The 13496-nt window shown below is 47.0% G+C and overlaps 2 protein-coding genes across 2 annotated transcripts in view; both read left to right on the forward strand.

The window, feature by feature from the left end:
- Positions 1 to 11350, forward strand: part of arhgef10 (Rho guanine nucleotide exchange factor (GEF) 10) — a 54209-nt gene extending 42859 nt beyond the window's left edge. Inside the window, 5 exon segments of the mRNA XM_081722191.1 lie at positions 850 to 1024; positions 8087 to 8209; positions 9562 to 9768; positions 9771 to 10037; positions 10441 to 11350. Coding sequence (XP_081578317.1) covers positions 850 to 1024; positions 8087 to 8209; positions 9562 to 9768; positions 9771 to 10000 — 735 coding nt within the window. The 3' untranslated portion in view covers positions 10001 to 10037; positions 10441 to 11350.
- Positions 11351 to 13455: 2105 nt separating this feature from the next.
- Positions 13456 to 13496, forward strand: part of kbtbd11 (kelch repeat and BTB (POZ) domain containing 11) — a 9945-nt gene continuing 9904 nt past the window's right edge. Inside the window, exon 1 of the mRNA XM_035532844.2 lies at positions 13456 to 13496. This exon is cut by the window's right edge and continues 279 nt beyond it. The gene's annotated coding sequence lies outside the window, so the exon portion shown is untranslated.

Here is a 13496-nt window from a genome sequence, read left to right on the forward strand (position 1 = left end):
GAGACACACACGGAGCAGTCTACATGCCTTAGAGACACACACGGAGCAGTCTACATGCCTTAGAGACACACACGGAGCAGTCTACATGCCTTAGAGACACACACGGAGCAGTCTACATGCCTTAGAGACACACACGGAGCAGTCTACGTGCCTTAGAGACACACACGGAGCAGTCTACGTGCCTTAGACACACACGGAGCAGTCTACGTGCCTTAGACACACACGGAGCAGTCTACATGCCTTAGAGACACACACGGAGCAGTCTACGTGCCTTAGAGACACACACGGAGCAGTCTACGTGCCTTAGAGACACACACGGAGCAGTCTACGTGCCTTAGAGACACACACGGAGCAGTCTACGTGCCTTAGAGACACACACGGAGCAGTCTACGTGCCTTAGAGACACACACGGAGCAGTCTACGTGCCTTAGAGACACACACGGAGCAGTCTACGTGCCTTAGAGACACACACGGAGCAGTCTACGTGCCTTAGAGACACACACGGAGCAGTCTACGTGCCTTAGAGACACACACGGAGCAGTCTACATGCCTCACAGGTTGGCCCTGACTTCTCTGCACTGTTCCCCAACTCCCCAACTCTCCTCCCTGGAGTTTAACCACACAGCAAAGCGCTCATGTCCGCTACTCTAAGGGTCTCTGCTAACGCTGTGTAAGGGCTTGGATAAATAAACAGGCGTGTCTGGGCTTAAAGGTGGAGTGATCCTAACGCACTGATACGATATCCAGCACAGTCAGAGACGCATGGCTTCTGCACAGTCTATGCTGCTGTGGGTGTGTGCGCGCGCACGCCAGCGCTGCAGATGTGCCCAGCGTGTGTGTCCTGTGCAGCACCAGGTGGAGGTGCACCAAGACGAAGGCATGGTGGTGTCCCACTTAGCCGTGGCAGGAGTGGGTATCTGGATCGCCTTTAGCAGCGGCTCCACCCTGCGCCTCTTCCACACAGAGACCCTGGAACACCTGCAGGACATCAGCATCGCCGCGCCCATCAACAATGCCCTCTCAGGTAAACACTCGCACCTCCACGGCCCCACAGCGTGTACCTGTACACTCCCTCCACTCGGGTACACGCCTCCGGCTCAAAACATCCGAAAGGCCTATTGGGAATAATTCTCTCGAGTAGATACAAACATTCTTCAAACCAGCAGTGTGCTGTCAGGTATAAGCACACCTTCATCAAACTACGCGGCCGTCAGCAGCAACTCGGGTGAACACACACCTGGCAATAATCTCCTCCCTGGGGAAACATAATCCTTTACAAAGTAGTGCACCTGGCCTTGCAGGAATACCTGTGTCACACAGTAACGCACGCCTCACTCAGCAACACGCGTCTCGCTCGTGAATGCCCGTGTCATTCGGTAACGGCCATCTCAGGTGAACACCTTTTCCACCTGTACAACAGTCAACAACCAGTGGACACCGAACCCAGAAAACATTCTTACACATGTATGCACTTCCGGCAGGTTGAACCCCAACACCAAACGCACCTGCCCACAGACACAAACGCACCTGCCCACAGACACAAACGCACCTGCCCACAGACACAAACGCACCTGCCCACAGACATAAACGCACCCCTCCAAACACGTCTTAATCCAGCAGCTTAATCCAGAGTGCACCGGCTGTGCGGTGTGACTATAGAAGTGCAGCTAGTTCCAGAGACCCTGAGTGGAACCTGGTCTAGACGGCTCGGTCTCAGCCCAGGTGACGTTGTGCACTTTGTGTGTGTGTGTGTTGTCTGCAGAGCTGTGTAATTATCCCCGAGACTGCAGTGTAAACACTCCTGATTACTTTGTGTGTGTGTGTGGGAGGGTATGTATGTGGCGGAGGTGTGTGTGTTTGGGAGGGTGTGTGGGGGTGTGTGGTGTGTGTGTGTGTGGGGGGGTGTGTGTATGGTTGTGTATGTGGCGTGTGTGTGTGGAAGGGTGTGTGTATGTATGTGGGCTGGTGTGTTTTATTACTATGGTTTGGCACATTAGTCCTCTTCTCTCCCAGGGACTCTTGTGTGCTACAACGTTAACTCAAACATTGTGAGATCACACACTTTAACCAAATTCTTCACCAGTGTTCAAACAGGCTATCTGGCAACCACCAGCGACAATTACGAGGTTTTTTAAAGAACCTGCTACGTTTTGTAGTCCGGGGCCAATAGTCCCATGTGACAGCAAACTGTCTGGACCCTCTGTCCAGGAGTCTCTGCTCACACCACAGCTGACCACAGCTGTGAGGATGTGTCAGTCAGAGTGCTTCATCACCACCACCGTCGTCATCCTCGCCTACATGTCTCTGGTCGTCGTTTCTTCTCCGATTGAGTGGGTTGTAAGCGGAGGTGGCATTTGTGTGCAAGAAACACATCACTGTTTTCCATTAAAAGAATAAGACAGCGCATTAGCAAAGCTCGACTCCTCCGATCTGTTTTCGTTGCCGCTGTGTTTGGATCTGTTATCTGATCTTGTCTGAGGTCTCATTGCTAGAGGTCGGAGTCACTTCCACACCAGACGTGCAACAGGAATCTCAGTGGTGTAGCCACAAAGGCCGAACAGAAATAAAAGCAACCAAGCCCTGCTAATCTGCCGTTCTGAGCCTGGGTGGGGAGCGTTTAAGACGGCCAAGTAACATTGAGAAAGAATCAGGAAGTGATCTGGGGTCAGCAGAGGGTCAGGACTCCCACAAGGGGTTCGCCGGCCCACAGGGATCATGGACACGGTCTGTCGGGTGTCACAGCCCCACTAAACTCTTCCTGCTCTGAGGCGTCGAGCGGGACATCCTGAAGCTTCCTGCAGATAAGAACACACACACAGTGCCATGCCAAACACACACACACACACAGACACAGTGGAAAAGAATGCACACGGTGCCATATGGCCTATATATACATTTTCTCCTTCTTTGACCGCTAGCGGTACACAGCGTTTGGCCAGCCCCTTTCTCACGTGGTGAATCATACCCAGTGATTTGTTGGGACAGGCTCTGCCTCTGTTCCTTAAAGGTGTCGAGGTATGCACACGCCCTGGAGAGTCGTTCCTGCCTGCTTCCGAGACTGAATGTCTGGAGCTTCCACGGTTTTCCACAGTGAACACACTGGGGCTGCACACATGGATTTGCCCTGGTAGGGTACAAATGGGGTTCAAACACTTAAAACAGGATGTTGGTTTAATAAACGTATCAGGACTGGTGAAGGGATACCGTGAAATCAAACCTTCTTTTACTCATGATTCCAGTATGCAGTAAGTCTGAGGCCTGTGAGGTCACTGCGGAGGGGGTGTGGCCTATTTCTGTTCCTGCGTAGGACCCAGTTGGGTTTCCAGTTAGGGGGACAGAGAGAAGGTTTTGTGATTCAGTGTAAAGTACCGAAAGAGGACAGGAGAGAGAGAAAGAGAGAGAGAGAGAGAGGGGAGTGAAGTCCAAGAAGGGGGAAGATAAATGAAGAAGAGAGAAAGAGAACAGAAAATGAGAAGGAGGAGTGGTGCTGTCTTCTCATTGGCGAGAACCTCTCCTTCAGTAGGAGGCTCAGGGAGATGGTCATGATTACAAAATACTTGCAGATTTCATTTTCCGTTTTGTAGTCCTGACAGAAAACCACCACTGCAAGCCCCACTGCTTTTCCCAACCTTGGGCCTGCGCAGCCAACACATCCAGTTTAGTTTAGTTGCTTTATTCCCAGATAAAGACTCCTGGTGGGAGGGAGTCTTGCAGGCTCAGATAGGAATCTTGCTCTCAAGTTTTTGTGTTCTAATTGCGTCTATAAAAGAGACCCAACACCTGTTCAAATGTCTTCACTGGGTCCATTTTTAAGCCCCTAACCAAGAGTTCTGAAGAGCTTTTGTGCTTTCTAAAATTAAATAATGAATTTTGGATCTTTTGATGGATAGCTGTGCACCACCACAGCCGCTGCAGTATGGCCTGATCCCCCGCGTGGACGTGGCCAAGGGAGTGCTTGTTTGGAGTGGAATCAGGCCCTCGTCTCTTTGGTTCTCCAACCTCCTCTTAATTTCCTCAGGTCTGGGTCCACTGACCGCTGTATAGCTGATATGGGCAAGTAGAAACTGGGATAGTGCCATAGATTGACTAGCAGTTTAAAACAAACTGGGTTGTTAACGCAAGCTGCAGAAATATTTCGCATTTAAATGGATGTCTGCTAAGGGTAGTGGGTGGTGATGCATTAAGGTGCTTATTTGCATAAAGCTGCCATTCCCCCCCCCCCCCCCCATTAGCCCATGGTCACCAACAGCAGTATGTATTTAACAGAGAATGTAGGTCTGTATTTAACAGAGAATGTAGGTCTGTATTTAACAGAGAATGTAGGTCTGTATTTAACAGAGAATGTAGGTCTGTATTTAACAGAGAATGTAGGTCTGTATTTAACAGAGAATGCAGGTCTATTTAACAGATAATGCAGGTCTGTATTTAACAGAATGTAGGTGTGTATTAAACAGAGAATGTAGGTCTGTATTTAACAGAGCTAATGTAGGTCTGTATTTAACAGATAATGTAGGTCTATTTAACAAAGAGAATGTAGGTCTGTATTTAACAGAATGTAGGTGTGTATTAAACAGAGAATGTAGGTCTGTATTAAACAGAGAGAATGTAGGTGTGTATTTAACAGAATGTAGGTGTGTATTAAACAGAGAATGTAGGTCTGTATTAAACAGAATGTAGGTGTGTATTAAACAGAGAATGTAGGTCTGTATTAAACAGAGAGAATGTAGGTCTGTATTAAACAGAGAGAATGTAGGTCTGTATTAAACAGAAATAATGTAGGTCTGTATTAAACAGAGAATGTAGGTCTGTATTTAACAGAATGTAGGTGTGTATTAAACAGAGAATGTAGGTCTGTATTAAACAGAGAGAATGTAGGTGTGTATTTAACAGAATGTAGGTGTGTATTAAACAGAGAATGTAGGTCTGTATTAAACAGAATGTAGGTGTGTATTAAACAGAGAATGTAGGTCTGTATTAAACAGAGAATGTAGGTCTGTATTAAACAGAAATAATGTAGGTCTGTATTAAACAGAGAGAATGTAGGTGTGTATTAAACAGAATGTAGGTGTGTATTAAACAGAGAATGTAGGTCTGTATTAAACAGAGAGAATGTAGGTCTGTATTTAACAGAATGTAGGTGTGTATTAAACAGAGAATGTAGGTGTGTATTAAACAGAGAGAATGTAGGTGTGTATTAAACAGAGAGAATGTAGGTGTGTATTAAACAGAGAGAATGTAGGTGTGTATTAAACAGAGAGAATGTAGGTCTGTATTAAACAGAGAATGTAGGTGTGTATTAAACAGAGAATGTAGGTCTGTATTAAACAGAGAGAATGTAGGTGTGTATTAAACAGAGAGAATGTAGGTCTGTATTAAACAGAGAATGTAGGTGTGTATTAAACAGAGAGAATGTAGGTGTGTATTAAACAGAGAGAATGTAGGTGTGTATTAAACAGAGAGAATGTAGGTCTGTATTAAACAGAGAGAATGTAGGTCTGTATTAAACAGAGAGAATGTAGGTGTGTATTTGTTCTGCTGCTCCTCAACATGAGCCAGTGCTGTTCTGGCCCACGCACATGGAGATCAAAGTCTCCACTGTTGGTCTTGAGACCAGACTCTGGGCTTTCTGATGGATTCTGGGTGTTCTGATGGACTCTGGGTGTTCTGATGGACTCTGGGTGTGTAGATGGACTCTGGGTGTGTAGATGGACTCTGGGTGTACAGATGGATTCTGGTAGTGTAGATGGACTCTGGGCATTCAGATGGACTCTGGGAGTGTAGATGCTGGGGGAGGAAGTGTTGCTTTGGGTCCTGGGTGACTGGCCAGGCATCAGAGGGGGAAGCGGGGCAGTGAACGCACATCCTCTGTTCTGAAGGCAGTTTGCTTCCTCCACGCTGGCCTGTCCAAAGCTGCTTCATCTCCTGTGTTACAAGTGACCGAGCTGGGCTTAGGTTAGTTTGAGCAGCTCTTTTGTTTGTGTGTTGACTTTGTCTCAGCAGGAGGTGCTCCAGGTACAGGACTGGCCAGATTTGAGTACACTTTAGGAAAGCACTTTTTGGTAGAGTGGGCTGGTTGCCAAAAGAGTGTCATAGCTTTCTTGAGAACTTAAAGAACCATGTGTGTGAGCCCAAGACATGGAGTGGCAAAGCGATGACTGTGATGTCACCCCCTAGCAGGGGATTATGGGCTCACACTAAACAAACTGCTGACGTAGACCGTTGGCTTGGGCTGTCCCAACATGAGTTCTTTTTATGCCCGTTGTGTGTAGGAAGGACACACCTACAGGAAATAACAGAAGATTTGGCAATATTTGAGGTTCATTTGCTGTCTCCTCTATTACTGTGGCTACTAGACGCGCGTGCACACACCACACACACACACACAGAGAGACAGACAGACAGACAGACAGGATGACATGGCACAGTATTCAGCTCAGCACCGCAATGACATTGTTTGTTTGGAGCCAGAGCCCTGGCAGACCAATCAGCATGCAGATCCAATGGTTTTCATCCTTGTCTGCCCTGATGCGCTAAAGCACCTTTTAAGATCATTTGTGAGATTGGTGGAAATTGCGAACACATTGCTTTGCTTATGCCAGAGGTGCAAACATTGTTTCCTTCCAAATACATGCTGTCACTTGCTTTGTGTCTGAACTTTGGGTCTTCAAGCTCCAAATCAAATGTTTAGGTCACTAAAAGCAAAATAGAAATGATCTGGTGCCCAGATGTGCTTCCTTGTCATGCAATACATTTTTGGTTTGTTTTGGTCTTCTTGTTTTTTTTCCCCAAAATTGCAGCTAGAGATGGATGTTCTCACAAGCCACCAGGCAGAATCCAGGACCCCTTCTCTCTTTGGTCCTATGCTCGTTTTAAATTCCCTGGGCATCACATAGTTGTCCAGCTTGCCGTAGAACACCGTTCAGTGTGAAAACGCCGTCCTCGTCAGTCCGGAACGTCGGAACAAGCCGTGGAGTGTTCTCGTACGTGCTCGGGCAGCAGGGGCCGGTTTAGCATTCCCTCTCGCTTCCAGTGGAATCTCGTTTCAGAATCCTACAACAGCTTCTGTTCCTCTTGCCAGCCGCTCTGGATGGGTTACGTTTGATTGCGCAATTAAACAAGGTACTTTCAACGTATTTCAAGGCCCCTGATTCACGTCCAAGCTTGTGCAACCAGTAATGCGCAGCAACGGGCTTTGTGCCCTTGGAGAGCAGTTTGTCAGGGAACACGTTCACCTTTGACTGATCGACAGAGTTCCCATGGCTGTAAAACACGGGCCAGCCGGGCGAACACACAGAAGCTGCCGGGCTCCTTCGAGCCCCCACCAACTAACTGGCAGTTTGGTGGCTGATTTGTGTGGGAGGGAGTCGGATGCCTTGGGGGGGGGGGGTGGAGTTTGCCAAGTTTGCGTTGCACGGCGGAGAGTTAAAGCTGCACTAAGGAGCTGGCATTGTCCGGACACTCTCCAGACACTGCGGTTTGCACTGTGCCGAGATTTCAATGCTCAGTGAAAGGCCTTTTCAGGACTGTGGGCGTCGTAGTTGGACTAGTAGCCGGGGCCTGGTGGTGGAACGCCAGTTCAGTCCCCGTGTGTCATCGCGTTCGCACTCGGAGAGCTTGGAGCTGTTTGTCTAAAACCAAACAGGGCAAGTGCTCAGTGCTTACGCCCTCTGCTCCACTAAAAACAGGAATGAGTCCTCTCTCGCTCTCTCTGTGTGTGTGTGTGTGTGTGTGTGTGGGGTTTCCAGGGAAACCTACTGCTCATCACCATAGTAACGTACCACACATTCTCTATAGCCAGCTTCCTCCTACACAGCTGTCTGATACTGAGTGTCTGATATCGTTCAACAACACAGGTAGCTCTTTGTCTATTCTAGTCTGATGCAATTACCCAGACGTGACGTCTGCATCTAAGACCCATTTTATAGACACATTGTAAGACAAGTCTCAGATTCCACTGAGTGTTTTTGGACACCAAGACTACACCTAATCTGTGGTTTAAATGTTGAAACCCCATGAAAAATTTCAGCCAGGTGCCTATCAAAGACAACTAATGAAATATGAGTTGATAGTTTCATTCTGTCCCCAGGTCACCAGAGGGTGTCAGTCAGCAGTCTGCTGGTGTGTCACGGTCTCCTGCTCGTGGGGACAAATCTTGGAGTAACAGTCGCTCTGTCTGTACCCAGACTACAGGGGATACCCAAGGTGATAGGTGAGCATAATCCTCAGGAGAAACAGTCGCTCTGTCTGTACTCAGACCACAGAGGATACGGCTTGCCCCAAAATGGGAGTCTTGAGATAACGCTAGAAAAGAAATGAGATTTAATTTACATAAGGCTGTTACCTGTTATTATTACCTAATTATAATTAATGGACTTGTGACAACTCTACATCTTGGGCCTACCAAATAAGCCCAGGACCTTCCATGCTGTAGGAGTTAATAAGTCTATGGAGGAGAACCAGCGATTGTTCCGAGGAGCCCAGATTCTGACGCTCAGAGACTGACTCTCAGAGCTGTTGGTCTATGCATATCACAGTTTGGTACAGGGACAGAACTGAGACACAGCTGAGATTACAACAGTCTGGTAGAGGGACAGAACTGAGACAAAGATGAGATTACCACAGTCTGGGACAGGGGCAGAACTGAGACAAAGATGAGATTACCACAGTCTGGGACAGGGGCAGAACTGAGACAAAGATGAGATTACCACAGTCTGGGACAGGGGCAGAACTGAGACAAAGATGAGATTACCACAGTCTGGGACAGGGGCAGAACTGAGACAAAGATGAGATTACCACAGTCTGGGACAGGGGCAGAACTGAGACAAAGATGAGATTACCACAGTCTGGGACAGGGGCAGAACTGAGACAAAGATGAGATTACCACAGTCTGGGACAGGGGCAGAACTGAGACAAAAATGAGATTACCACAGTCTGGGACAGGGGCAGAACTGAGACAAAGATGAGATTACCACAGTCTGGGACAGGGGCAGAACTCAGACAAAAATGAGATTACCACAGTCTGGGACAGGGTCAGAACTGAGACAAAGATGAGATTACCACAGTCTGGGACAGGGTCAGAACTGAGACAAAGATGAGATTACCACAGTCTGGGACAGGGTCAGAACTGAGACACAGCTGAGATGAATAAACTGCTGGTGCTTGTCTGCATTACCAGTCAGCATGTCAGTCCTGTGCAGTGTGGGCCACTGCATGAACACTCATGTTTAAAAACGAGTCATCTTTTAATTTGTCTTATAAGGTAATAATTACTGTACTTCCGAGGAGAGGCCAAACCACAGGTTTCTGCATCCTGTTTGTCATGTGGGTATAATTAATCTCTTGGGGGCCGAGTGTTTCTGTAACTCTTAGTGAGGTTCTAGAAAGAAACATTAGCATTTGCAAGATGGTTAAATGTTTGCTAGATGCCAGTGTTTCGGCCTAAATAGAGCTTTCAGTCATGTGACCATCTAAATATAAATTAGCGTGCAGGTACTTGAGAGAGGTTCGTGAAAACACACACATCATTTAATGTTTAATCCCCCCACCCCTCGGCCCCCGCAGGACGAGGTATGGTCTCCTTCCACGCTCACCACGGCCCAGTGAAGTTCCTCACCGCGGCTACACCTGTGCATAATCTACAGCAGGGTAGGGGAGCTCCACCCACCACCTCACCCAGCCCGCCTGCACCCGTGGAGGGGTCTGGGCTGAGCGAGACCCCGGCCAGCGACGGAGCTGTGTGGCTGGGCGACGCTGCCGGCCCCGGCCCCGGCCCCGGCCCCGGCCCCGGCACGGGCCGGAGCACGGAAACATCTACGACCTCCTGAGTGACCCGGCGCGCACCCACGGGGCAAAGCGGGCGTGGCAGGTGGAGGTGAGCTCCTTGCTGGTGGTGTCGGGCGGCCTCGGTCACCGCAGACTCAACTGGAAGTCCAAACACTCGCGGCATGACGAGAGCGTCTCCACCATCATGGTGTGGCAAATCCCCGTGCCCAGCTCGTGAACCGGGAGGTGGAGACAGCGAAACCACAGGAAGCTGGGTGAGAGCTCCATCTCATGTGGCCATACTGAACTGTGGGCTGCCAGATTTAACCGAATGGCATCTCTTAAATTTCCCCTTTCAGATTTGAGGAAAAGAAAAGAAATGTGTGCTATCTTTTAGGGCTTTATGACGCGTTTTGTTTTGTTGTAATTATGCAGATTTTAATTTTTTACGCACAATTTTGGTTAGCTTTATTGATCATCTTTATTGACCAGCTTTATTGTAAACACTGGTGGGATGTACCTTAGAGAAAACCAGCAGTATTTAACTATTTCCATCATGATCAGTGAACTAAAACCAGCCGGTTATAAATTTTGAAGTTTTAAAATTCACTGTTTAACTTTCAAATGTACACGGTGGGCTTCTCTCTCTCCTTTCACACGTGTTTTTCTCTTCTCCAGCGTGGGGGTGCTCACTGTCCCTTCCTGTGTGTTTGTGACCCATGCCCCCCTCTGTGCACACGCACGAGGGTGGTGGTAGAAGAGGGGGCAGAGTCAGGGCTGGACACACCTCTCGGACAGAGTGGACCATCAGCGCTATAACCAGTTGGCTGAGAAATTTGCATCAGTGCATTCTGGGACCTTCAGGTTACTTGAAGCATGCGTATTTGATGGCAGATCAAAGTTGAATTGGTAAAATATTGCAGTACCATTCAACTAACTGTGCTTGTTTTTAAGGTCACACTGCTAATGCAAAATATTTTTATGCATATTTGGCTGCTGCAAATTTAGAATTGGTCAAACATATTTCCTAATATCCTTTCATTTTTTAATTTTTGATTAGTGTATCCCAGATTAATTCCTTAATGTCTGAGACCTTAAATCTCTTGGCTTCCTGCTTCTGTATTTTGCTTGTCTAAAACTTTAGCCACATAATCCAGCACAGAGTGTGAGTAAATGACTCCTCTCGTCGGCATTCCCTAATTTGGGAATAACGTGGTCTCCTGCAGCTCGTCGTGACATGTATGTGTGGAGTTTAGTTCAGCACCTGAATTAACAGGTTATCAGAAGCCACAACACAACCCGAGGTTTCAGCCCAAGGTGTTGAGCCGAACTGTTGGCTGCTGTCTCGTACGGGCAGGGCTTGTGTTGGACTTCTGACTGGTCAGAAATCCAGACGTCCTATTGGTCCAGCATCAAAGAGGAAGTACAGCAGTTATGTTGGACACTAGCAGTATATGTCATGTTTCTAGATTAATAAAGTCACATAAGGGTATTTAATATGATGGTGGGAAAAGCTTTAAAATAACATTACTATGTATGTCTATAATGTCATTTAACACATAGTAATTAAACTTTTTGTCAAACTTTTTGTTTTTTTGTATATCGGCCTTTTTGTTTATCAGTAAATAGTCATGTGTTTCATACCTAAAAATTAATTACAGCACATTTGTAACCTTTGTCTCTAGTTTTATTCATCTTGCATTAATCTGGCATAAGGCAAGTATGTCAGTTATAATGTTGTCAAAACACAGCCTTGGATTTGGCTGCAGTGTAATGTCTGTCCGTCAGTATAAACCTTTCTGCAGGGTCCTTGGGGGACCTTAACAGACCTGAAAACAGATGAGGGGGTTGTGTTAAACCCAAAAGCTGGAAAAGTAAAGTCCCTCAGATCTGCGTGGAGCCCGGCGCGGTGTAAAGGTGGTGTGGGCCGCGAGTATAACGACGTGGCAGAGGCAGGCCGACTCCTCTCATTCCTTTTGGCGCTCCGTTTCTGTGAGCTGGAAGACGTCATTTTCCTCTCTTGTAGCGCGCGGCCTTGGGAAATCCCGCGTGACACGTTCCAACAGGCGGATATCCTGGAGCGCGTGAAGCAATGGAAGTAGGAGCTGGACAGCACGTGAAATTCTGTAAACTTAGCTTCTTTTCCTGTGAAGACAAATAGCTAACATTATTATTATTATGGTTGTTGTTGTTATTATGTGTTAATAAGACATTACTTAATCCACGTTATGGATAAATCGGGTCTTTTACTAGCATTATAACTTAATGAAAGCAAACAAAATGCAGATATTTAACACTCTTGGTCTTCCTTTCATGTTACCTATAGTAAATCAGAATTGTTGCTACTTTACGGTTTTATCTTATTACATAATACATTAAGCATTTGCTCCAGGAAATTAGAAACAAAAAAAAGATCAATAAAAAAGGTACATTTTCTTTCGTGATTAAATGTAAGATGCAACCAAAATGTGAACAGTGAAGCAGCGTGGCCTTTTTGGGGCGCTTTTCTGTGGTCTGTTGCTCGGTTCATACTAATTCATAGTTGCTCCTGAAATATCCGCCCGACCCTGCTGTCGAAGCAGCTGGCGTGTGTATTCGGAAGGTGAAGGTTAGAGCTGTCCAGGCGTGTGTTGTCGAGTACACAGAGGGCTGCGACCCTGGCGCTGGTTTCCATTGGAGACGCGTAGGAGACCCGCAGGAGACCCGCCAAGGCTACCCAGTGTGAAAAGAGCCGACAAATCTTTACGACTCGCATAATCGTCTCACTCGTCAAAATGTCGTTGTTTTGTTTTTTTTCACGTGCCTGCCCATGCCTCAGGCTTTAATTAAGGCGCTCTCAAGCCAAAACAAACCCGATTTCCTAACGATTACTTCTGGTTTACTGTGTAGGCTGGTACTCATCTAATGTTCTAAACTCCAGCTCGGCGTGTGAAGGAATGCCGCGCCTATAGCCTGCAACAGGCTGCATTAGCCTGCATTAGATTGCATTAGGATGCAACAGACTGCATTAGCCTGCTTCAGGCTGCTTTAGGCTGCATTTGCCTGCATTAAGATGCATGAGCCTGCATTATGCTGCATTAAACTATGTTAGGCTGCATCAAGCTGCATTAAGCTGCATTAGCCTGCTTTAAGATGCATTAAGCTGCATTAGGCTGCATGAAGCTGCATTAAGCTGCATTACACTAAGCTGCATTAGGGTCCATTAAGCTACATTAAGATGTATTAGGCTACATTAAGCTACATTAGGCTGTATTAAGCTGCATTAAGATGCATTAAACTACATTAAGATGCATTAGGCTGCATTAAACTACATTAAAATGCATTGGGCTGCATTAAACTACATTAATGGAGCCTAATGCAACTTAAGCTACATTAAGATGCATTAAGCTGCATTAAGATACATCAAGCTGTATTAAGATGCATGAAGCTGCATTAAGATGCATTAGGCTCCATTAAGCTACATTAAGATGCATTAAGCTACATTAAGATGTATGAAGCTACATTAAGATGCATTAAGATATATTAAGCTGCATTAGGCTCCATTAAGCTGCATTAAGCTGCATTAGGCTGCAAGCGTTAGTCCTCCACCCGCGTTGATGTGTAGGGTTAACACAGAGGGGGCGTGGCTTATCGATATCGCTCCCGCGAGCAGGGAGTCCGCCACACACTCTGCTCCGTCGGAGTCCAAAGGCGCTGGGAACGTGAGCGCCAGGACACGAGCTATGGAGCTGCGC

Source organism: Electrophorus electricus, chromosome 10, assembly GCF_041902795.1.
Source record: "Electrophorus electricus isolate QZ-2024a chromosome 10, ASM4190279v1, whole genome shotgun sequence".
In the NCBI taxonomy this organism is placed as follows: domain Eukaryota; kingdom Metazoa; phylum Chordata; class Actinopteri; order Gymnotiformes; family Gymnotidae; genus Electrophorus; species Electrophorus electricus.